Source organism: Danio rerio, chromosome 7 (genome assembly GCF_049306965.1).
Source record: "Danio rerio strain Tuebingen ecotype United States chromosome 7, GRCz12tu, whole genome shotgun sequence".
In the NCBI taxonomy this organism is placed as follows: Eukaryota; Metazoa; Chordata; class Actinopteri; order Cypriniformes; family Danionidae; genus Danio; species Danio rerio.
This window is the reverse complement of record NC_133182.1, coordinates 58,190,903-58,217,130: the sequence shown is the minus strand read 5'-3', so window position 1 is coordinate 58,217,130 and position 26,228 is coordinate 58,190,903. Positions and strand designations below refer to the sequence as shown.

Here is a 26,228-nt window from a genome sequence, read left to right as displayed (position 1 = left end):
GATTAGAGTTTTAACCAACTACATTCTAGCATGAAAAACAGTTAAAACTTCATTTTCGGACGCATATAGAGCCATCGAAGACGGGGCAATTGTCCCAATGTCTAGCCTGAAGACAGGCGCCTCTCGGCGGATACATGAGTAATGAGCGCCGTTACCGCCTGGAAGTCATAGATCTCCGCTACCGGCAAAACACACTTAAAATTACACACAATCTTTACTAACAATCCACAGATTTGAGTTTTGAAGAACTACATTCTCGCATGAAAAAGTGTTAAAACTTTATTTCATTACATATTACAAGCAATATTTATAATATTATGTGCCTTCTCATCCACCATTACAGCTTGATGCAGCTTGGTGCAAAATGAATCCTGGGAGGAAAAAATAATAATTCTCAATAAATACACTCCAAACGAACTTTATTCTTATTGTTAAAATCAGAGATATGTAATATTTTGAATGGCGAAGAAAATAATTAACTTTATATTTCAATCAATATATTACTTTTGCACTGCTTCGGTTCAGGACTCGTGTGACATTGAATCAGATTCAGATATTTTATCAGACGTGTTCATGAGCTCATAGTCATCAACAAGCAATTCGTGTACAAGCAGTACACGAACCAAGCAATATGATGAAATATTAATGAATTATATGTTTGCGTCTTACAATATTATACAAAACGGAATCGTTTTCAGGCGAATTCGACTCTTTACTGTTCACTTAAAGGAGCCGAATTCAACTCTTTACTGTTCACTTAAAGGAGCCGATTCATTTAACAGAACTGACTCGACTCAACCGCAAACAAGCGCCATCACCACAGACAACGCGTCGTCTCTTCACCCAACGGATTCATCCTCGGTAAGTGTTAAAATATGACTTTTGTCCGTTAAATGATTGTTGTATGTGTATTTCTGTATAGTGCATGTCATTTAACAGGAATTTACCGAGTACTTCAGTTGTACTCGCACGTACAGGGTTTAAGCGCGCCTTTTTTTAAAACAAGAAATTAACGACGCCAGATGGTGATTGTAACGTTAGTGTTTTCTGAGGTATTAGCATAACGTTAACGTTAGTTCCTGAAAAAAGAAAGGGAATTTTCTTTAATTAACTTCTTGTTAACTGCATTTTCTGTTTCAGTACAAGACTGAAGTAAAGGTGAAATGACTAAAGTTAAGGTAAGCTCTGACCTTCTCTTAAGTTAACGTTACGGTTAGTCACCATCATGTACGTTAATTTTGTTCACTGTAACGTTAACGTTAAGTTAGTTAAATAAACTCATTATGAAACAAGTCTTAACTGTTTTATTAAATGAGGCTTATAATACAATTCAGTTGTATTCTTTTAAACTAACACTAACACAGTACATATTGTATATTTCTCACTGGTGTTAATGCAGTGCTAACATTTACTAATGAGAACTAATTGTATAATGTCACTAACTGTAGATTTTATTTTTTGGTGTTCAGGTGTACCTGATAATAGCTGAAGTGTGAGGTGAGTGTAAATTCTGAGCACACAAATATAACCTAAATTCATTATCACAATCTAAACCTATATATATATATATATATGGCTGATTCCAGCGTTATGGACGTGACATTTGCAGTAAAAAAATGAAACGTATATTCTCAGAGAAGGTATATGTTAACAGTATATTGAAATATATGTTTATATTTTTCTTACCCATTAACCATGGAGTTCAGGCATCAAAAAAATATCAGTCTATGCAGGTGTTTTATATTTAAAATGACGGCAAAATGAATGCGTTACGGACGTGACAAAAAAAGACATGAGTTTTGTGAGTTGACATACTTTGTGAAAATTCTGTGAATGAAAATGCAGAAGCCAAAAAAATATATAACAGTCAAAAGGATAAGGGTTGGCTCTGCATGGGACATATATAATTAATTTTATTTAGTTTTTCATTTTTGCATTAATGAGGAAAAACTATCGTTACGGACGTGACTTGTCTTCGTTACGGACGTGACTGCTCTGAAATTGACAGTTGACACATTATGAAAATCAGATAAATGCTTTCAAAACTTGACCAAAGACCTATTTGTGGATATCTGTTGGGTGTGTAAACCAATAAACTTTAACCTCTGAGACATCTGAATGGTAAGGTTGCACAATTAATCAAACTTAAATAGATATCACCTTGTTATATTTAATTCGTATTATGGCATGTGTGTTGTTAAAGGTTAACGCACGTTCGAATGTTCAAAACTCAATTCGGTAACAATGTTGCATGCTAACATGGTGCTTTTATACTCTGAATAATATAGAATTTATAATAAACAATCAGCTATAATGGGCCTATGTTTAGCAGGCTCCTAAAGTTAGTGTTTCCAGACAAACTTGAATTAAATCATTGCCCGACTGTTGCGCAAGACCTTGTCTACGTGGAGAATATTTAAAATCTAGTTTTGTCACAGATATGGCAATATTATATTTGACAAAGTTTATTTTAGTTTATTCTAGTTAACGTGTTAGTTGATGGAATAAATAATTTAATTTCTCCACTCCCGCTTGCTTTCTTTTTCTCGTCGGCAGTCACTTCAGGACAGGTTGCAAAAAGTTCATACGCACCAGGGTGAGAGAGAAAACTTTATAACTTAAGAAAGGTTTTGTGTAGGCTATGTTAAACAAGCAGAAAATAGTCATTGGTTGTAGGCATGTACGATGGATGACTATAATGTTTATATTTTTAGGCTATAGTTCATAACCGATTGTGTAAAATATTGAATTAAATATTTACAGCTGCAGGTCCTATCGATTTTCTAACAAATTTAATACTGATATTATGTAGTTAAAGCTTAGATCAATATCAAGATTTTATTCTTATTTTATTCTTATTCTTATTAAAATAATTTTAATAAGCACTCAAGCGCATTTGCCGGGTGCTGGAAATCTTTGAAAATGTTTCAATTTTAATGTAGGCTATAGCCAATTTTTAAGCTTTGAAAGTGCTTAGATTTTGGATAAAGGGCTTGGAAAATGAATTGTGTTGCTTTGATAATTTATCTTTATAAATAGTTATTTAATTAATGAAATAAAAAACATATTTATGCTCTGCATGAAACGAAAACTCCGCTGTGGCCTGACCCGCGGCGTGCGCATTTTGAGCAGTGGGAAAAGACCAAATGCATGGAGGTTATTGATTATGCGCCTTGCGCGCCTCGCGTTTTGTCATTGCGCGCTTTGTGCGCTCCAGAAGAAAAGCATGTTACCTCAGTGGCGTCTTTCATTCTTCAATCAAACGAAAGCAGAGGCGGGGTTTCCTTGGAGGTGACAGCAGTGTCAAGATGACTACGGCGAACTTTTTAATGACGGAGAGACTTGTGGTCGTTGTTTTAAGTCATCCAAAGTTGTATGACTTTACAAATCTTGAATTTCATAATGTTATTTAAAAATTTAAATTATGAAAACATTGACAGCAACACTCGCGCACAATAGACCAGCTGATTCAGTTGTTATCTATAGTGACATTCAAAAGAGCACCGTGCTCCTTTTCTTCTTGTCAACATAAAATGCATTGCGGAGCGCCTCACGTCTCTGGAATGAAGAAGCGCGTTCGTTGTGATCGGCTTTTATGAGCAACACATATTTGTTAACTCGCATTACAGTAACACGTGCAAACACACGTGCTTACATATGTTTTTTGCCAAAAAAGGAAAATGAAAGAAGGATATTCTGGCCACAGTTTGACACAGGAGTTGACGAACCAGCGCTGATCCTGGTCGTCTGTGCTGCCTGGAGCCGCGTCATAAACTCAACTAGACATATTCATGATTTAGTGCAGACTACAATCAACAAACCACCCTTTTTCCATTTGGAAAAAAACAGCTATTAATAGTTCTTATATACATTTTAAATAGCCTAATCTACAAATCAAACAAAGACAAATATTTTATAACTTCGCACCAAACTGATGCTTTCATTTTACAGCTTATAAAACATGTATGCAAATTAATGCAGTATCACATGTAAATAACAAAATTGTTATATGCTTAGCCTATACTTTACAAAATGTATAGATTCAAAGCCTTATGGTTCATTGTCATTATCTTTCACTATAGGCAGCGCGTGCGCACATGAACCGCAAGTAAGACGGGGGAAATAGGTTAAGTCATTATGGCCAATTATGGCAATATGTAAAATGTTGTTTTCTTATTAAACATTTATTTCTGAAATGTTACTAAAGTGGTTTATAGTTAAATGAAATGTTCAGTTCTTGATATAACATATGGATGTTATGTAATGTAAGTCAGTAATTGTAATGCAGCATCTTAATGAACAAATATGCGCTAGTCATTGGCTTATATTAATAAGGAGTTCAAAAATGGTCACGTCCGTAACGCAAAATTGTGGTTGTTTAGAGCAAAGACCTGAGATGAATTGGCGATCATAATTAGTATGGACATATTTTGGCTTTGTATACAAAGTTTCATTTTATTTGTTATAATATTTATTCCACAGTATAAACTTTTTCATTAAATCGTTACGGACGTGACACGTGACCGAAGCTGCGTGATGTCTTAAATATGTAGCTCATAAATCAAAAGGGCAGTAATGTTATGAAAAAGTAAGGGTAATTATTTATACTACAGACTCCAATCCTTCTGCAGAATGATTACTGTTAACATAAAGCATGGAAAAGGTGAGTCTTTAATCCCTTATTCTAAAGCACGAAATGTGGTTGGATTATAATGAAATTTACCATTGGCACAATCCTCATATTTCATGGATAAACAAACCAATTTCATTAAAAATTTAACAAGAGCACATCATTACAATAAAATATAGACCTTAATGAGCAAATTTAAATAGGTTTTGTTATTTTGGTCAAAAGTTTATTTTTTCATGATAAGGTTGACATTTTCATGGAATTGCTCATATATATATATATATATATATATATATATATATATATATATATATATAGAGAGAGAGAGAGAGAGAGAGAGAGAGAGAGAGTATGTGTGTGCGTGTGTTAGGTTGAGTCTTATTCTAATCTTATTATATTCATATTTTTTTGCAGCCACAGCCATTGATGTTGAAACACTGATGCTACCAATCAACCCTCGCTTGATTATTAAAGGTAATGTTGATGCCTTCCTCATTTTTATTAGATTTTTAAATGTCAGGTTTTTCACAGATTTGTTGTGAGCAGTTTCTTGTACAAACTCTTTTTCTTCTTGCAGAAGTTCCACCAGTACCTCCAGTAGTAGTAAATATTAGACAAAGATTTTTTTAAACTATAGTTTTTATTTTTATTAGCAATTTTACTGGGCATGTGTGTTTGTTTGCTTGGTTTTTAATAGGCAGAGCATGGAATGTCAACTTTGTTTCTACAAAAAAATTTAATTATTCACAAACACCTCTAATTTAGTCCTTCTTTCCCCCTTTTAGTCTTATTCCTTGGACTCGGAGGGTCGAGTGGTCATGGGACCTCACCTGGATTTCACAACTGACTTTGGATCTGGTCTGAAACTGAAGTATGCTGAAGATGCCTTTTGCACTCTGGAATTTAAGGTAATGTCAACAATAAATATTGTAACTGAGGGCTTGTTTTGGGGGGGGGTTAAACAAGGAATGTATAGGAGCACAAGTCATGACTCCCCTTGTCCCCTTGTTATAAAGGGCCGTGTTGCAGACACAATTTGTTTGTCTGTGCTGGAGACCAGAGGGGAAGCTGTCTTTAAAAGGATGGGGCTCTTATACCATATGTGAAGTTACCTATTCAGGTGAGTGGATTACATGCAAGTCATTGCAAATGCATAAATAGTGGGAATTTTTTACTGGGCAGCACAAATTAAGTGAAACTCAAAAAACGTTGAAAAATATTTGGAATATTTGCAAAAAACTTGATTGAAATGAATACAACACAAGTGCTATATCACTTCAATCAAGTTTTTTTTGCAAAATTTTCCTAATATTCAAATCATGAAAAATTAGCTTGATGCAAGAAACATCCTGCTAGTATTCAAGAGCAAGTACTGTGATGCATGTGTTAACTTTGCAATAAGTGTGAACCCAGCATTAGATTATAGTCTGTAAACAGAAGGTGTAAATCAAATCAACTGTTTTAAAATGCTCTGCCTAGGTCATTAAAACCACTATTTGTTGTTGGACTGTTCTTGATTGTGTGTTTGTGATGGAAATGTTTTTCAGATGTTTTTGTTTAAATGATTGCAGTTTGACTGAGCTACAGTATTGTCAGCATGTTCAAACTGAGCTAACAGTAATTTTGCTCTCTAGTGCAGCAGTAGTGTCCCAGTAGTGTTGTATGAAGCTAACTGTTTGTCTGCTCTTTTGCTTATAGGTGCTTTTTGGGCACCAGTTTGGAGATGGAAGACAGACGAAGTCAAAGAAGCAGAGAAGACACATCAACCAGCAAGTGTGTAAAATTATCAGGAAAATGATTGACCTTGAATAGACGATGGCCTAATTTAGCAAGAAGTTTTGTCTCTCTCTCTCTCATGTGTGTGTGTGTATATATATATATATATATATATATATATATATATATAAAATGAGAGAGAGAGAGCGCACTCTGAAGCACTGCTTTTTATATGTATGCTACATATGATGTCAGATTTTTTTATTAATATGTTCTTATAGTATTTTTTGAGGCTTCACCTTTTGAAAGTTTTCTGAAATGTTTACACGGATGTCATTAAGCTGTTAAATAAATCTGTAAAATGTATGTGTGTTTGTTTTTATTTTGATTTTAGAGTCTTTTCAGATCACCCAATAATGAAGATTCTGTCGTCATTTACGCATCCTCAGGTTGTTTGGACACAAAGAGGAATATTTGATATTTTTATTCCTGTGTTTAACAAAAAAAAAACATTTTTAACAGAGCTGGAACAACCTGAGGGTGAGTAAATCAAGATAGAATTTTCATTTTTGTGTGACCTAAAATTGCTTTGAAATTTTACAGCACCAAACTGTTAAATTACAGTAATCCGGGATATAACTGTAACTTTACAGTTAAATCAGGTATTTAAACTGCAACCTACTGCTAAATCACAGTAATCGTTTTGCAAATTCACAGTAAAATATAGTTAATTCTACAAGATAATACTGTGAAATTACAGTAACGGACTTTATTATCTACTGTAAAGTTACAATATATGGTTGTAATTTCACAATAATTTAATGTGACAAAACCACAGTAAATTACTGTGAACTACCTCACAATAATTTACTGTGAATTTACATACAGTAATTTACTGTGAAAGTAATGCAATTATTAGCCAGTAATTTACTGTGAATTTAAGGTCAAATTTTTTACAGTGTACCTATTTTACATTTTGTCAGTTTAGTGGTTAATTTGTATGAATTCACATGAGGTCAGACAAATTAAATCGTACTATTTAAAAAGGAGGCGTGGCACACAACCCCTAAACCCAACCATCATTGGGGGATCAAAACAGATCATACTAAACGAAATCATTTGAAAGAACGGTAATGTCATGCATGAACAGATCTCGATAGTAAAAATATATTGACTACAAGTGGTTTTCATTCTTTAGGATGGAGTTTTTTATGGTTTAGGGTGCATGTCTACCCAGAGTTTGCAGCATCGGATGATATGCTAATACCCCTGCAAACATGTTAGTGAAAGAAAAAAATAGAATAGAATAGAATAGAATAGAATAGAATAGAATAGAATAGAATAGAATAGAATAGAATAGAAACCAGACAAAATGTTCAATATGTTGCTAATTTAAACAACCTGTGGACTCCCCCCTTTTTCCGTATAAATTTTATTTATCTATTTTTTAATATTGTTTTTCCCTGTTATTTTTGTTTTTTCCTATAAATTATAAATGAAGATGTACATATGGTTGTGATGTTATATTGACAAAAAAATTATATACAGTCTACAAAAAAATAAAATAAAATAACTAAAAGCACTTTGTTCCTTAAAAATCACAGAAAAAGTCCCCATATATAATAATAATAATAATAATAATAATAATAATAATAATAAGAATAATAAGAATAATAAGAATAATAATGATAATAAATTATTAAAATAATTCCTTTTTTTTGTAGTTATGGCTTTCCACATGTTGTTTTCAAACTTGTTGTTCTTTAATCAAGAATTGGGAGAATATGTAATGGTTTTTAAAGTGTGTCTAATTTGATCCAGGATCACAGGTGTGTGCTGTTTCTTTAGTCAGTAGGCGGGTTAATCTGATTAGCATTTTCAGTTAATGATGTTGAAGGCTGTTTGAATCCGGCTCTGCTTTTACCAATGTGATTAGAAGCCATGCAGGAACAAACACTCTTTTCGGTATTCAAGTCTGTACCTGTCAAACTCTCATAGCGTCTTTCCTACTCTTGAAACGTATTGTGAAGTGTAATTATGATACACCTGCTGAATATTTATTTAAGAGTTTTAATTAGCTCCTACTAATTCAATCTTCAAATGTGTCCTCATATCTGACCCTCTTCCTGCATATTTTGTTTCACTGCACATCAGTCAGAAAAATGTAATCAGACTAAATTGAACATTGTACAGTATTGTTATGAAAAAGCTACAATAATATCAGAGACATAAGGAATTGCCCGTGTGGAAAACAGTCCTATGATTTTTTTTTTTCTTAAGTAAATGTTTTGTTTAAATCTGTTTTTTTTTTTTTTTTTTTTGGTATTTATCCAAAAACTGGGATTTACTTAAACAGGCTGAGGGCAGTAGGTAGTGCTGTCGCCTCACAGCAAGAAGGTTGTTGGTTCGAGTATCGGCTGCGTCAGTTGACGTTTCTGTGGGGAGTCTGCATGTTCTCCCTGCGTTCGTGCGGGTGCTTCGGTTTCCCTTATGCTCCAAGCACATGCAGTACAGGTGAATTGTGTAGAATAATTGTCCGTAGTGTGAATGAGTGTGTGTGGATGTTTCCCAGAAGTGTGTTGCAGCTGGAAGAGCATACTGCGTAAAACATATGCTGGATAAATTGGTGGTTCATTCCGCTGTGGCGACCCCAGATCAATAAAGGGACTAAGCCGAAAAGAAAATGAATGAATATTCTTAATAGAGCAGCATCAGATCACTGGTTCTGTGAGGTTAAATGGATCATAATTTCAACTTATTCCTGAGAATGAAAATAAAATGAACTTTCTAGCCAGCACGGTGTGCTTGTTTGTGGGCGAGCACAAGTTCAGGCAGCTGTCGTCATCATTTGTGTTATGTCGGACCATAGATGGCTGACATGGGAAGAGCCGGCATGATGCACGCTCTGCTGGGAGAATTATATGGATTAGCGAGACAACATTTATTTTCAAAATGAGTTGGAAAGTGCACCTTCCAAGCCTCATGCTGGTATGTGGCTCATGTATATCGCTCATGAATGGTTTCTTTGACCAAAGTTTACATGTTGCGATCATCTCACATGAATGCTTGTTATAACAAAGCCTTGTGGGTTACATTAAAATAATGAGCTCCAGGCTGAGAATCTAGACATAGTGTTGGTTTCATACTGATTAATTCACAAACAATATTTGTTTTCAACATGCACTCACTGCATTTTAAAGTAGACACTTCATGCTTTCTATAGAAATGTGTCTCATGTCTGTGTGTTTTGTCTTTGCAGAGTTTCAGTGCATTTTACTAATACATTTTTAAATATAGCTTGTGGAGAGAGAAAAGAAAATGTGTACACTATTTATTTTCCTTATTTTGCAAAAGCACACACTTTTGTTGTTAGTAGACACGTAACAGATTCGATTGATGTATTGATCTTATCTGTACGATCAAAAATGAAAGTGTAATTTAAGCTATTTTTGGCATTATCTGGAGAAAAGGCCTCAAACCGCATATACACGGCCTTCAAACCCTGAGGGTTAAAGCCATTACAAAACTTTTGTGATCTTACTAAATATTATAACCCTTTTCTGAAAATACTTCTTTTTTAAAAAGCATTGCAAAATTTTATAGTACAACTTATTTGCTTAAGCTTCTATTGATTAGCGGCAAAGCTATTATTCCTCTTCCTCTTCTTCTTCCGCTCTGGCAGCCCTATAATCGTTTGTGGCATTTGCGCAAACTTTAGCATACTGATAGAGGACAGTCTGATCTGATCTTCAACCACAACAAATTTGGACTGTCTCACTCAAACACTTTACCACCACCACTTTGTCACTTATGTTTATCGTTATAACTTTTGAACTGAATGGTTTACAATCAAAATTGAATCCCAATTGTAACGTTTTTTGTTTACTGCAGGTGCAGGGTGGCACAGTGGGTAGCAAACTAGCTGTGCACGTCAGACTGTTCATCAAGGATCTACCACAGGATCTAATCTCACTATATTTGTTAAACGTGATATTTAATTCATCTCCTTGTATATATCTAAGGACATATTCCCTGACTTTGGTCTTTTGAATCTATTACTTGTTCTTAGAAAACGTGTTTTGGCTGGGATTGAAAAGTTAGGTTAATACATTAATTATTGTAATCACTTACACTTATTCTGCACATTTGACTGAATGCTCGCCCTAATTTCTTATATCGTATAAACTTGTTGTATATTATACATTTATAATGGACATTGCTGATTATTAAAACTGACATATGTTATTGGCTCCTTTTTATTATAAAAATGCATGAAGATGACGCTCATATAAATATGCAGCTAAACAACGGCTATATTAGGGTATATCAAAATGAGAATAGGTAGTTCTTTATATCATGTTTTCATTTTATTGTTAAGGAAGTGAAACAATGTAGCCAGGGTGATGTGAATGATGTAAATCTTCCCTTTGAAGATTTACTCGACGTGTCCTCAAGAGTTTGCTTTCCAAATCAAACTTGCGAAGTCTGTACTTACAAGGAGAGGATGCAGGTCTGAACTGTGTGTAGGCTACCTAATATTGAGGAAAATGCCTCAATCAGAGAGAAGAATGTCTGCAGTCATGCCTCTGTTTTCAGATGTCTCCGTATTACCCCATCCACACTGAAATGAAGCAGCAGTGTTTTAGAATGAAAACGGCCTCTTAAGCATTTTTAAAACGCTCCGTCTTTGCCACTTGAAAACTCTGTCGTATTGTGGACGGATGGTGTAACCACAGCAAAACGTATGTGTTTTAAAACTAAAACTTGTTAGTGTAAACGGGGGCTAAATTTTAGGTCTGTTAGTGTAACTTCACACTGACCACACCATAGAAATTTGGTCAAGAGTTATAAGACCTTCATTAGCCATTATTAATGAAACTTGCATATTTGGTAATACCCTTTGCCTGCATGTGCCTATTTTGATGAAATTGGTGAATTTAGAATTTTCCAGTTGCTCTGTAGCTTGTTGCCTTCTTGGTTTATGATGTGGCTGCTATGCTGCTTGCAGATATAATAATTGTTGTTGCTTTTAATATTGATATCTTTATTATTTGTTCATTCATTTTCCTGCGCTTAGTCCTTTTATTTATCAGGGGTTGCCACAGCAGAATGAACTGCCAACTTATACAGCCTATGTTTTACGCAGTGGATGCCCTTACAGCTGCAACCCAGTACTGGGAAACACCCATTCACACTCATTCAAATACATACACTGCGGTCAATTTAGTTTATTCAATTCACCTGTGTCACAGGTCTTTGGACTTGTGGGGGAAACCGGAGCACCCGGAGGAAACCCACGCAAACACAGGGAGAACATGCAAACACCACTCAGAAATGCCAGATGACCCAGTCGAGGCTTAAACCGGTGATCTTGTTGTTGTTGTTGTTATGGTCATCAACAGTTTGGTTTAAGGTTATTAGCACATATATACATTACTTTTACTTATTAAAAAACATTTATTATTTAAAAATACGATTGTGCCCATATCTCCCTCAATAACACCAGCTTCAATAGAGCAGAAGAGTTTGAGTGAGTGTTATTAATTTTAGATGCAATTACCCGCCGCTCATCTTTAATTTGACTGAAGGGCTCACATAAATGACATCATTTAATTGGTCTGGCAGAGTAGGTAAATCAGTTATTCTATATCATAAGGATTACAGCTTTGTCATTAGCTGCATATCAAGTAATGTTGAAATTTGGTGTTTAAAAAATTCTGTATTATAAGATGAGGTGAGTCAAATGTAAAGATTTGTTAGCTGACTAATGCTGAGTTCACATTGCATAATTTTAGCCCTGATTTTAGCCCTGAGGTTTTGTGAAATTGCTGAAATGCTTGAAATCACAAATCTTTGCACAAGCAACATGTACACAGTGTGATCAGAATCAAAATGTGATCCGAGTGGATCACAGACGCCGGTAAAATATTTGGTATGCTAAACATTTGGCCCTGTCACAGATTCAATGACATGCTGTATGTAAGTGTTCTGTCTGAGAAACTCACTTTACTCTGGGATTTTTTTCTGGGATAGTTAGTTCAGTGTGTGTGCATTTCAGTTTCAGTGTACAAGCTTGGAACTTTAAGCTTGCACACAGTCGGCATAATTTTCTTTAGTTGCAGCAGAAGCCTCAGAGACTAATTAACCGTGACTAATTAAAGCACTGTTAATAATGAAATCGATTAATCATGGCTTCCCTAATTGTAACAGCATACTCTTTGATTCTCTAATCAGGTTCTGCTGTATATTCTCAAATCACAGCTTAAATGTAGGAGAAATTTTGCTTTCTGCAATCACAGGCTTTAGAACACCTTTCCACCATCAATAAGACAAGCAGCATCCGTCATCAGTTTTGGGTCAAGACTAAAGACTTTTGTTCTAAAAGGCACTTGGCTGTTAGTAAAGGCAATTAAATTTATATAGCACAGTGTCTAAACAAAAAAAAAAAAAAAAACATTCCAAGGATGTTGCATAGGACAATAAAAATTAAAACAAGGATAAAGAATACAAATATTTTCCGAAAGCAATCACAATTTACCTTGTCACTGCAATATGCAATTTTTCATATTCATGCTACAACTGCAAATGTGATTAGAAGGTGTGATGGTTATTGAGGTGTGATATTTTTTTTTATTTATTTTTTTTTACCTGTTTCATGTTGCATGTCTCCTTTCTGTTTATTCGTTGTTAAGCACAGTGGTCAACGAAAGTTGTTAAAACTGTCCTGTATAAATAAAATTGTCATTGGCAATGACCTACAGCCAATGAGAGAGCAAGATACAGGGCAGTGTGGAGTTCAGGGAGGACTTATATACCACAGTTTCAGAATAAATAAGCTTTGCAATACAGTTAAACAGAAACAAAGTAGAAACATATTCTGTAGCACATTGCAAAATTATTTATTGGCCTTTATATTCTAACTTACATGTGATCTTGAGCTATTACCTTAGGCTTAGACCTTCTCAAGTGTGTTTTAACGAGAGAGACAAGGTTGTCAGCAATTGTTTCTGTTCTAGGCATGCTGTGTGTCCTCCCGTCACTGGTACGTTTTGCAGGCTTAACACAGCAGCAACTGAACACTACCCCAAACATATAGGCAGTTTGAAATCAACTGTGATCCGACCACAAAGGATGCAGTGTTAACTTAGCAATAATTGACTTTGCCTTGATCAAGGCTACTAAGCAGAAACCTTATGCTGAATGTTGTACCTTGATGTTATTTTAAATATCGGTACATACTGTATATAAAAAATCTTATTTTATATATATATATATATATATATATATATATATATATATATATATATATATATATATATATATATATATATATATATATATATATTTATATATATATATATATATACAAATTGTCTGATGAAGAGCCGGGTGGCTCGAAACGTTACTCGCTCTGTGTCAGGCTTTTTAATTTAATAAATTTGTATGTTTGGAGCCTTGGTGTTGCCGCCTTTGATTTACATTTAATTTGCACTTTTTGCGGTTTTGGCTGAGCACCCAATTTAGAGAGATGTGCGTGCTTTTGGACAGTTTTTCCACTTGAGTATTTGTAAACTGTCTGTCAACATCTGTTGATACTATAAGAACATTTTTAAGTACATGTCAACTTACACTAACCCTAACCCCAACCCCATCCTCAACCTAACAGTCTACTTATAATCTAATGAAAATTAATTGCCCTGTGGATGCAATTTAACTTAAATTCAACAAACGGACCATAGAACCTATGTTTTTATACAGCAAACTTCATAAAAGATTAAACTGCTCTTATGAGCTGAATAGTCTATACTCAAAGCAAAAGAGCTATAATTTCAAAATTGCAAGGTTATTATATCACAGACCTTTATTCATGATTTCATATAAATCAGCATGCAACATTTTTTTTTCCTTTTCTTCATAGCAAATTAACATGCAACTTGCAAAAAAATAATAGGTTAAATAACAAAATTGGATATAATCCACAAGCAAGTTAGTTATATTTTAAATAGAATGAAAATGAAAGAGTTAAGGTCTGAAGCCAGCTCAAATGTTCTTGAATAAAACGTGTTACAGTAATGTACATATGTAAAAATATGTCATGTACAAAAAAGCCTTTTTTAGAGATGTTTTGTTCAGTTCAGAGCAACTGTACAAGCCAAAAGCTAGACACAGATAGTATTACTTCACAAAATGCAGCATGGATTCATCCTATTTGGCATTTTAGATTCTTTTGAACACATGTAGCTGCTGCTTGTCAATCAGACAATGATTCTGTGTTCGTTCTCGCTGTCAATTGTGGGAAAAGAAGAAGAAAAATGAATGAATGAATGAATGAATGAATGAATGAATGAATAAAACAAATAAGACTTTCTCCAGAAGAAAAATATTTATTGTAAGACATACTGTGAAAATTTCCTTGCTCTGTTAAACATCATTTGGGAAATATTTAAAAATTAAAATAAAAATGAAAGGGAGGCTAATAATTCTGACTTCAACTGTGTGTGTGCGTGAGTGAGTGTGTGTGTGTGTGTGTGTGTGTGTGTGTGTGTGTGTGTGTGTGTGTGTGTGTGTGTGTGTGTGTCAACCCAGTACTGTACAAACTTTTTAATAACAATAGGTTGTATGATACTACATTCCACTACTGGAATATCATATATACAGTATAATTTATTACCATATTTTTGTATTAACTATAACCTTCTAGGGATATGAGGTGCCGTGTAGGATTTAAATCAAACTTTGCTTATCAATACATACATAAATCACATGCACATACACCTATAAATTACTCGCATATACACCTATACTACTGGATGTTCAAAACAACAGATGAAACTTGTGTATGTACATATAAACTTGATGCATGAATACACCCACATACACACGCACATACATATAAACTCGACCGTCACATAAACACCCACATTAATACACGCATAAACACCCACATTAACACACGCACATACATATAAACTTGCTGCATGCAAACACTCATACACACTTGCATATACATATAAACTCGATTCTCGCATAAATACCCATATTTACACGCACATACATATAAACTCGCAGCATGCAAACACACCTATACACACTCGCATAGACATATAAACTTCATCTATGCATATACACCCACAACAACACACGCACATACACAAACTCACTGCATGCAAACACACCTATACTGGCATATAGCCCCAATGCCTAAACTCAATGCGTGTATGAACACCGAAAATAACACTCGCGCAAACATACAAAAAATAAAAAAATAAATAAATAAATAAAATTCACAAACATGTTTATCAGGAATCTGGTTATTGCTAAGCTTATTAAATAAAAAAAGAATGTGATTAATAGAGGGATTAAATATGTTAAATTATGAACATATGTTATATAAAATATTAGTCTATATAAATAGACTTCAAAATAAGAAATATTTTTATTTTAAACTTTTTAATTTAATTATATAATTACATACACAAATATAAATGGAGAGATAGAACCCTTAAAGGAAGTTTAAAAAGCAACCAGAACTATAAATATAAATGTATTCTCAAACTAAACTCCTCTTTTCTGTTGCAAATGTTAATGTAGCCTATAGTCTTCTTGTTTTGTTTTTTAAATTTTTATAATTATTATGCTTTTTATATGTTTTTACAATGTGGGTGTCGAAATGGCAAGATTTTGGTATCATTTTGATTGTTAATTATTCAGCATATACAAAAAAAAAAACTGATTAAAAGTGTTCATCATGTTTGTCAAGTTAACCTCCATGGAAAAGCTTTATATATCCTCTGCACAATCTCTTTGTGTTTAATAACTACTACTTATATTTTTACAGCAGCTGGCATCCAGCATTTTGGTGCATTAGCCTGTTCATTGGTGACAGGAAAACCCACTTAAGTGCATTCCTACCCCCTACTGGACATACGTGTGTATCATAACCCTTGACAAATAGTGACATCAATAATAAAACAAATATAAAAAAATAATTTTAAACAAACATATTTAATTCAAAATGATTACTAAAGCAACCTTATATTTATTAAACCATAATAACATTTCCAATAATTTAATTGCATAATAAACCTTTAATTTTGCAGGAGCATTCCTTGGCATTATCTTTTTATTTATTTTTTTTAGAATTAGCATAATCTATTTTCATAATTCAACAGATGTAATTCCTCTATTAATCGCATTATTTCTGTTTCTTAAGCTTTGCAATACCCTGATTCATGAAAAATAATAATCTTGTTCATTATGCTCAAAGGACTTTTATGTTGAAAATAAACTACTTCCTTTTAAAGTGAAATAACTTCCTTTTACAGTGAAAATTCATGCATACATATGAAATCACCTGCGTATATGTATATACACAACTAACGGTATATATGTTAGTGAATTTTATTTTGTATGTTTGCACAAGTGTCATTTGGGTGTTTATGCACACATCAAGTGTACATTCTTATGTGAGAGTTTATGGGTGCATATGCATATATCAAGTTTATATGTGCGAGTGTGAATAGGTGTGTTTGCATGCAGCAAGTTTATATGTATATGCGAGTGTGTATGACTGTTTGCATGCAGCAAGTTTGTATGTATGTGCGTGTATTAATGTGGGTTTTTATGTGAGGATCGAGTTTATATGTATGTGCGTGTGTACGTGGGTGTATTCATGCATCAAGTTTATATGTATATACACAAGTTTCATCTATGTTGTTTTGAACATCCAGTAGTATAGGTGTATATGCGAGTAATTTATAGGTGTATATGCATGTGTTTTATGCATGTGTTGATAATCAAAGTTTGATTTAAATCCTACACGGCACCTCATATAGGGATGTTACGAGATAAAAGATCAGTATCAGCCTGCAACAATCACATTTTATGACTTGATCGGTAATCTGGCCAATCATATGAACCGATCACAAGTGTTACGTTACAAGTTTATAAGCAAAGGAAGACACACGAGCTCACCTGTATATTATACATGAATCAGTAGCACTAAAACATGTGAGGAGGTAAACAGATACATGAGCAATCACTGGGAGAACACAGCAGGTAAAATATTTTCTGATTTATTTATAATTTATAGACCTACTTCCTTCTAGTAAAGAAGTAATGATATATAGCTGTGCATTTTAATTTCTTATGCATCAAATATGCACTCCAAATGTTTTTCTTGATTGAGACTTGTTGAATTGTTCGTCTATCAATTGCAAAGTTTCCTAATTGCAATATTAGTAATTTCTATATTTTTTTTTCTATTTTATTACCCTTATAAACCTTTCCATATGGGACAAAGTAATACATCTATCCATTTTTTATTCCAATAATGGAATGCTGCAAATTCTGTGCACATACTATCTGTGTGTGTATGTTGAAATGGTCACAGCTATCAGTGCAGTCTGACACCTTCACTCTGAGGCCCATCTGTTCAAGGATTTATCTAATAAGATTTCTCAGAAACCTGTAAAGCCTCTGGTCTGTGGGTCCCTTCATCTCTATGTTGAAGTCTCTGATTCTCAAAGCTGACAAATAAAAAAGGTCTGCATCAGCCTGAGGTTGTGAGTGGAACTGAGGAGAGCACACGTGATGAGCTATTCGTCCACTTTCTTCTGTCAATTTAGCTCCTAAGGGTACACACAGAAGAATAAGGTATACTCTGAAATCAGATTTACTGCAATCACAGTGTTTCAATTACAGGACAGCTGAGTTTGAGATATTAGTTAATATTATTTAAATATGTTGCCTCTTCATTTAAATTCCAATGCTAATGGTCTAATCCGATTCAATGATCTATGCTAAGCTAAGCTAAGCTAAAAATGCTTCCACCAGACCTGGGAGCTATTTCATAAAAGTCGTTTGGTGATTAAAGTCAAAAGCCTGACTTCAGTGAGCAGAACTAAACGTCCACGCTTAAATTGGTTCCATGACAACAAGTTGAAGATCATTTGATCTAACTAATCTGAGTTCAGTCTAAATATTCTAGATAACTGCTCGTGCACGCTTCTGTTGTGAAACGGTAAAAGTCGAGCGTAGATTCATCGATTGTGTTGTGTGCTACTATGTCAACTTCGAGAACTGAAAGAGCTCTGAAATGAGACACAGCGTTTCTCAGCGAGTGAGTTGCATTTGTTTTTAGAGTTCAAACATATAATAATTTAAACATACTAATCAAATAAAATGGCTTGCAAGAAAGCAAGAGAGAAGGCTGACCGAAAACTGCTGATTGTTCAGTAGGCTACATGTGTAGCAATATATTTTAAAATATAGGCAATTATTTAGGCCTATTAACATGAAATTAAATATTTGTCTTATACATTGAAATTGTGCTTGACCGCGCGCATGTGTGAGAAAGAGAGAATATGTGCTTACTGCCAATTGTTGCTCGCAAGGAGAAGTTTTAATGCATTGCAGGCTCACTGTAACATACAAAATGTTCTAAATGTAAGCCCATCAAGTTTAGGAAATGTAGTCTTCTTTATATTAGTGTCTTCTCCCCGTGTTCGTGTGGGTTTCGTCCGTGTGCTCCGGTTTCCCACAAATCCAAAGACAACAGAAACATAAAAAATATATATGATTTAGTTCGTGGGGGGTTGGGGAAAAACAGAAATATAAAGGTTCCTGATCCTGACTGATTGCAAACACACAGCCAGAGGATTGTCAGACTCATTAGTAGGACTTTAAACACAGCACATACACACACACACACACACATCCAGGCTCTTGTTATACTGTTTGTGAACATTACAATGCATTTTCCTTGTCTTGCATTTCGTGTTTGAACCTTGCCCAGTTTGTTTGTTTGTTTGTTTATGTTGTTTGATGCCTGCCTTTTGATCATCTGCCTTGACCACGACTCTGGATTGCACTTATACATCTGTTTGCCCCTGTGTTGACCGTTGCTTGTCTGACAGTTAGTCATTCTCTTTTCAATAAACCCATTTGGATCCTTTGTCAGTGTCCCATTCACAATACTTTAAGCCTATTAACTAAATGGAAATTTAAGGATAATGTCTTCCACAGATGATTAGTTTATTTGCCATGTACTTTGTGCTGTATCCATATTCATTTATTAATTTTGCATAAGAAGGCAAGCTGTGGTACAGTTGTCAGCTGGCTCAGTTTTAAAGCCAGGAAATCGAGTTATTGAACTCTGTGCTATCACCAGATGTCAAGTCTACACTTGTGTGCACTTGCAAATGGGCTTTTTTTCTAAACAGCTGCTCTTCAATTTGTATTTCTCTCAGGTATGCAAAGGCAAATTGTGCATTGTGTGGAGAAAACGTCTGGAATTGTTGAGGAGCATTACTGTGATGCATCCATGAGACCAGATGACAAGCAAACTAGCTGCAATAAGGGCTTGTGTCCTGCCATGTGAGTTTTATTTGACTTTGCACACCCATCGGCAGCAGCTCACAACATGGCTTTTAAAGGCAATCATGAGGGCAGGGAGAGCAGAGTTGATTCCTGTGCTGTGTTTGTGTGTGCGTGTGTGTGTGTGTGTGTGTGTGTGTGTGTGTGTGTGTGTGTGTGTGTGTGTGTGTATGTTGTCAGATGGTGGGCTGGAGACTGGCAGAAGTGCTCATCTAGCTGTGGGGAAATGGGGCTCAGGAAGAGAACTGTGCTGTGTATTCGGAGCCTTGGGCTTGATGAGCAACGAGCGCTTCAGCCTGCTGAATGTCAGCACTTACCTAAGCCTGAGTCCATTATTCCGTGTAACACGCAAGTGTCCTGTCCTGCAGACTGGACCACTGGAAGCTGGTCAGAGGTGAGTGAATATAAGTGTGCCAATTATATTGACTTACAGTTGAAGGCAGAATTATTAGCCCTGCTGAATTACTAGCCCCCTGTATATATTTAATAGAATTTCATTTCTGTTTAATAAAAGTATATATTTTTTCAACACATTTCTAAACATTATAGTCTTAATAATTAATTTCTAATAAAGTATTTGTTTTATCTATTAACATGATATTTTACCAAAACAAATCAAGATACTAGTATCCAACTCAAAGTACAATTTAAAAGCTTAACTACGTTAAGTAACAAATTAATAATTAATAAAACAGAAAAGACTTTCTTCAGAAGAAAAATCTAATTTTTGTAAATACTGTGAAACAATTATTGCTCTGTTAAACTTCATCAAACTATATATTGTATTTTATTAAATATTTAAAACATACTTGTTCAGTGTTGTGTGCATTGCCTCATTGAGACATATTCTTAAGTTTAATTCAGTTATACAACATTAGTTAAAAGTTTTTTTTTACGTTTTTGTTGTTATAAGTTAATTATTACATTCCAACTTAGCACAATAACTACTGATGTGCTGTTTTAAAAGACATGTAATTCTTACAAAACAAGATATTTTTGATATAAAACTTTACATTTTGCACTTAAACTAGACTAAACAAAAAAGTTGATGAATGGGTTATCATTAATAATTCTGCTCACTGTTTAAAGTCATCATGAAATGGAAGTTAAGATTTTTTCACTATAAAGCACGTCCACTTTAAATAGTCTTTAAATGAAAAAAAAAATAGCATTTAGCATTTGTTTATGCTAAAAATAAGTAGTCTGTTCTGTAAAAAAGGAGTATTATTAACCTAAACTGAGTAGTTTTGTTTTTTCTCAATCATATTATTTGAAAATTAGGTTTTAATTGGTTTCCTCTTAATATAACATGAAGTACCATGCAATAATACTACATACAGATTCTTCACAGTTTAGAAAGTTATGAAATTATGGGCCCAATCATACACCTGGCACATTGAGGCGCTAGACGTGTTTTGAGCAATTTGTTACTATTTTCAGACTAGCGCAACCTTAATTGTCACATTTTGCGCCACGTTTTTGAAATAGCAATTTCATTTGCGCCACTTTGTGGAGTCATGGGTGTTCTGGTCTATAAAGGAGGTGTGTTAAGGCGCATTGTTGGCAAATTACTATTTTGAAGAATTGACTATCCAAAAACAAGTCTAAAGTCCAATGCAGAGCGTGTTAGTTATGTCTATGCAGGTCTAAAACACTTACACATTGCTTAATACGCCCAGAATGTACAGCAATACACAAACGTCTTTACATATGAAAACAATCAAATGATTTAAAACGTTTCAAAACTTACCATTTTCTACATAAATATAAAAACCACTGCCTCCATGCTTTCTTCATGCCTCCTTGCCTTTTTTTAGTTTATTCATGACAATTTGCATGTTTAATGCTATTATTAAAAGCAGTATTTATTATATGCATATTTATATTTGTTTTATAAAAACAAGTTTAGATTTGTCCACCTGTGAGGATTTGGAGTTGTATGCGTCACCATATGGGAATAAAAAAAGGATGCATGTTTGGATATAACTCAGTTGTTTGACCACACTTCATTATTGTTGTTAATTTATTTGTTTGTTGGAAATTAGATCTAAATTTAGAATTAGTTTTGAAACCAATCTTTGTGCTAAAAAAAACTAAATTAAATATGTAAACTAATGGATGTCTTCGATATGTTTCCTTATCCACAATAGTAAAGAGTAAAAGTAAAGTAAAGAAGCCAAATAGTGGAGGCTCATTCTTTGTCCTAATGCTGCATCACTAGTAAAGCATTTAGTTTTTCCACTTACAAAGTCAGTCATGTAAATAGCAAATGCTCCATGGCGTGACGCAACTGACTCTTAAAGGGAATGGGAGATGACACTCTGATTGGTTTAATGCACTTTATGCTTAAAACAAACTCATAACTCATTAAAAGAATAAGCACAACCCTGTTAGACTATGCACCGGGGTACAGAGAGATTATTCCGTTCTTAAAATTGCAAAAGTGGATTTGGAATTGACCATAATGCTTTGCGCCATGCAGTTTAGACTTTGCGCCTAGATCAGGGGTCACCAATCTCGGTACTGGAGGGCCAGTGTCCCTGGGAGGGTTTAGCTCCAACTTGCCTCAACACACCTGCCTGGATGTTTCAAGTACACATAGTAAGACCTTGATTAGCTTGTTCAGGTGTGTTTGATTAGGGTTTGCGCTAAAATCTGCAGGACACCGGCCCTCCAGGAACAAATTTGGTGACCACTGGCCTAGATCATTAAAATAGACCCTATAATTAGGAAAACCTTAACAAATGCATAAAGATAACACTAAAGGGCACAAAAAGGTGAACACCTTCATAGTTTAAGTGAAGAAATTCAATTTAGCCATCTATCACCTTCCTTATGATTGTGATTAATTATGGCTAACATGTTTTTATGTGACACATTCTCAATCATTAATTACATCCAAGTGAAGGGCATTGAGTGCCTTTCCAAAATCTCAGTATTATACATTCTGCTGTAGTTATACCCAGGGAGAACTCATCATTCTTAAAATGTGGAACCTCAGTTTTATCTCCTAGAAGACATATCCCTGGTGAGAGAGGAATATTAAATCCAAGGTATCCGTCTAAATGTCTTAACACAGATCCGCAACAAGGGTGAATCTTTATGCACTGTCATAATGCATGAAAGTATGTGCCAATCTCTTCACGTTTGCAGCATTTATCATCGTCCAAACATTCTAAAAAGTCGAACTGGAGTAGAGTAAAACCTACAAAGTGTTTTATACTGTAAAACATTTACCTCTTGCTTATTTTATATATCTTCCACTATTGGATAGAATCCTATTCTCATTATCTCTCAGTCATTTTATTTAAATTGGTGTAAATAACGTCTAAATGTAATTACTTTGCTATCACTTTTTTTTCAGTTATATCAGGGGTTCCCAAATTTTTTCACCTGTGACCCTTAAAATAACAATGCCAGTGACTCGCCACCACAAAATTCCTTGGAGGTGGTTATAAATATAACAATAGGCCTATATAAAAACAAGCAAATTGACAACACAAAAAGTGCAACAGTCTAACAACCATAGACTATAATTTAAATAGTCATTTATTAATTTGATTAATTTAATATTAACCTAAGCTAAAGAGACTGGCGGACACAATCTGGCCTGTGTTGATTTTTAGTGTATTTGATTGCCATAAAGTTTAACCAGCTGCTATAAAATCAATCTGCTGCAGTTGATGCTATCGCTGTGTTGTTAATCTAACGATAACACAGTCCTATGAAAAAAATAATTGTAAGCCTGATGGCTTTTTATTTGCATGTTGTTGTTTTGTACTATTAAAAGCTACAATTTCTTATCAGATGTGGGTTACAGTTAAAATATGGTAATGCTAATAGCTTAATAAAACTTATTTGACTTTTGGAAATCACCAAGCGACCCCTGTCATTGTCCTGCGAGCCCCCAGGGTGTCGGGACCACTTTGGGAACAGTATTTTCAGTGTTGCAAATACTATATACTTTTTGCTTGCTCCTTGCTTTAGATTTTGGGAGAAATGTGCACAAAACTGTGTGATAAAAAACATTTTCAATAGCTGTCTCGTTTTTTTTTTTTTCACAGTGCTCAGTGAGCTGCGCCACTGGTTTGCGGATACGTGATGTGACCTGCAGATGGAATACTGGATCAGACTGTGATCCGAAAGCCAAGCCCAACTCAACCATGCCATGCTATGCTCAGGACTGCCCCATAAACACAGACATTAGCGACTGGTCAGGAAGTGGCGCTTCCAGCAAAGAAGTTTTCAATGAGATAGATGTTATACCACATGATGGTCACTTCAGTCAGACCAAAAACCAGCCCAGGCAAAATGCTGACCTCAATGACATTGTAGAGAATGATTTCTCACATTACAATCACATTGAAAAGTCCCCTGAAAATTCCATTGTGAAAAATCTTCATGTCGATGATTTCTATTACGACTATAACTTCATCAAATTCCATGAGGATCTGTCATATGACCTCGATGAAGATGATGCGTTTGATAACTCAGGAATAAAACATAAAGATCTGACAGGGACATATGTATCCAATACTACTACCTCATCACCAAGCACCACTGCAGACCAACACAGTACGGCCACTATGTACTCTGATAGCATTACTAAAGGTACTGAAGGTCACAAGCCCCCCAATAAAGGCATTGCAGATGACAATAATGATGCGCTATTTGCTGAAGACTATTTACTTCCTGTCATTACAACAACTGAACCAACCTCTTCAGTTACCAGGTTATTTAATAAATTGAAGGCATCAGGCACTGATTCTGACCTAATGCAGGACATCAGTGTTACAAGGAACCCTCTATCAACAGCAGATGTCTCCCTTCAGAACGAAAATGAATTTGTGTCGGACACCTTTTTAACTCCTGAACCAGATTTAGATTCAAAGGGGAATTTAAATAATGAAGATGATTACGATGACGAACTAAAAGATACAACCAAAATTCCCATACCTGAAGATGAGAATGAAGAGTTTGGCGAAGATGTTCCTGGAGGTGAAAGTGAGTGGGAAAGCTTTCAACCACCATCCTTTACTCAACCTTATGAACCTCCTTTAGATTATATATTTCAGTTTGAAACCTATGAAAACAGTGCTGTTCAAAATCCAACTACTCCATTACATTGGAATATGGCCTCACCAACAGTTTCAACTACTCGACAATCAAATCTTCTCAGCAGTGTTTCCAGCAATGACTTTACAAAGCATGAACCAACAACTAACTCTGAGACAAGTGAACCCTGGCCTGCTGTAAGAGAGTTCACTGTGACCTCAAACAGCCTTTCTCAAGAGTTTTCTCCGACTTCCTCTATCCCAGCCAAACATTACAGTAGCATGACCTCAGAAGCTGGAACAACAGCGCTACCTCCTACAGAAATGGAAAGTGATTTTGAGCCCCCGATCTTTACTCCAGTTGAGATTCCGGACACAATCATTTCAGCGGAGACTTACGATTGGTATTCAACAGCCATTGCACTAACTAAGAACAATGGGCCTAGAACAGAGCCTTGGGGGACTACAGTCCCCTTACCTCGCTGGACAGAGATTGATAACAATGAGGTTATTATTGGCCGAATACCGAGACCTTCTGGGCTGAATCCTACTCTCTTTACTCCTACTGAGCAGCCATCTCAGGGCACTAGCAGTGAGCATTCAGTGCATTCCTCAAGCCCTCTGATGCCCACTGGGCTGGTCATGGCCTCCCTTTCCCCATCAGCCTCCCCTGCACACTGGAATAAAGGCAACTGGAGTGCTGTGAGTAGATAATTATGCATTCCTCACATTCTGTAGATATAAAACCCGCATGGGCTGAGAAATTTCAGTGGGCCACTATCATGAAACTCGGCAAATTATGGTGACTACACAACTTTTATGTAATGAGATTTGTTTTTTTATTATAGCAACAAATAGGAATATGAGGGATTTTATTGCTGCTGTTGAAATGGTGTGCACACATAGTCCAGCCCAGCAAGCACACAGCATCATTCATTCATTTATTTTCCTTTCGACTTAGTCCCTTTGTTAATCTGGGGTCACCACAGCAGAATGAAACTTATCCAGCATATGTTTTACACAGCGAGTGCCCTTCCAGCAGCAACCCATCACTGGGAAACATCCAAACACACTTGCATTCACAGACTCATACACTACAGACATTTTAGTTTATTCAATTCACCCGAAGGAAACCCAGGCGATCACGAGAAGAACATGCAAACTACAACAAAGAAATGACAACTGACCCAACCGATGCTCGAATCAGCAACCTTCTTGCTGTGAGGCAATCATTCTACCCACTGTGCCACCCTGAAGCCGGCACACAACATCATAAGACGTTAATATAAAATTAGATTTAGGTCATGACATCAGGTGACCAAAATTCCAATGTCTAGCTAGTATCTAAGGACAATGTTATTAGACAAAGTAACACTGATATTGGGTTGATTTTAGGTTGCATTGGAAAGTGACCAAAATCCAACGTCTGTTAGATGTCATAGTTGTAAAGT

The 26,228-nt window shown here is 35.1% G+C and overlaps 1 protein-coding gene and 1 long non-coding RNA gene across 4 annotated transcripts in view; both read left to right on the top strand.

Moving 5' to 3' along the window:
• adamts7 (a disintegrin-like and metallopeptidase (reprolysin type) with thrombospondin type 1 motif, 7) overlaps positions 1–26,228 on the top strand; it is a 610,954-nt gene that overhangs the window by 108,137 nt on the left and 476,589 nt on the right. For all 3 annotated transcript variants that reach the window (XR_012382728.1, XM_073907369.1, XM_021478001.3), the window contains 3 exons: positions 19,597–19,723; positions 19,904–20,117; positions 23,788–25,479. Coding sequence is in view for 2 of the 3 variants with exons in the window: in XM_073907369.1 (XP_073763470.1) it covers positions 19,597–19,723; positions 19,904–20,117; positions 23,788–25,479 (2,033 nt within the window). In the remaining variant the exon portion in view is untranslated. The remainder of the gene's footprint in view (positions 1–19,596; positions 19,724–19,903; positions 20,118–23,787; positions 25,480–26,228) is intronic.
• On the top strand, positions 787–6,711 carry LOC137496225 (uncharacterized). The gene is made up of 7 exons (XR_011016415.2): positions 787–861; positions 1,141–1,178; positions 1,470–1,497; positions 5,045–5,104; positions 5,416–5,538; positions 5,647–5,750; positions 6,329–6,711. It is a non-coding gene; the product is annotated as an uncharacterized lncRNA (long non-coding RNA).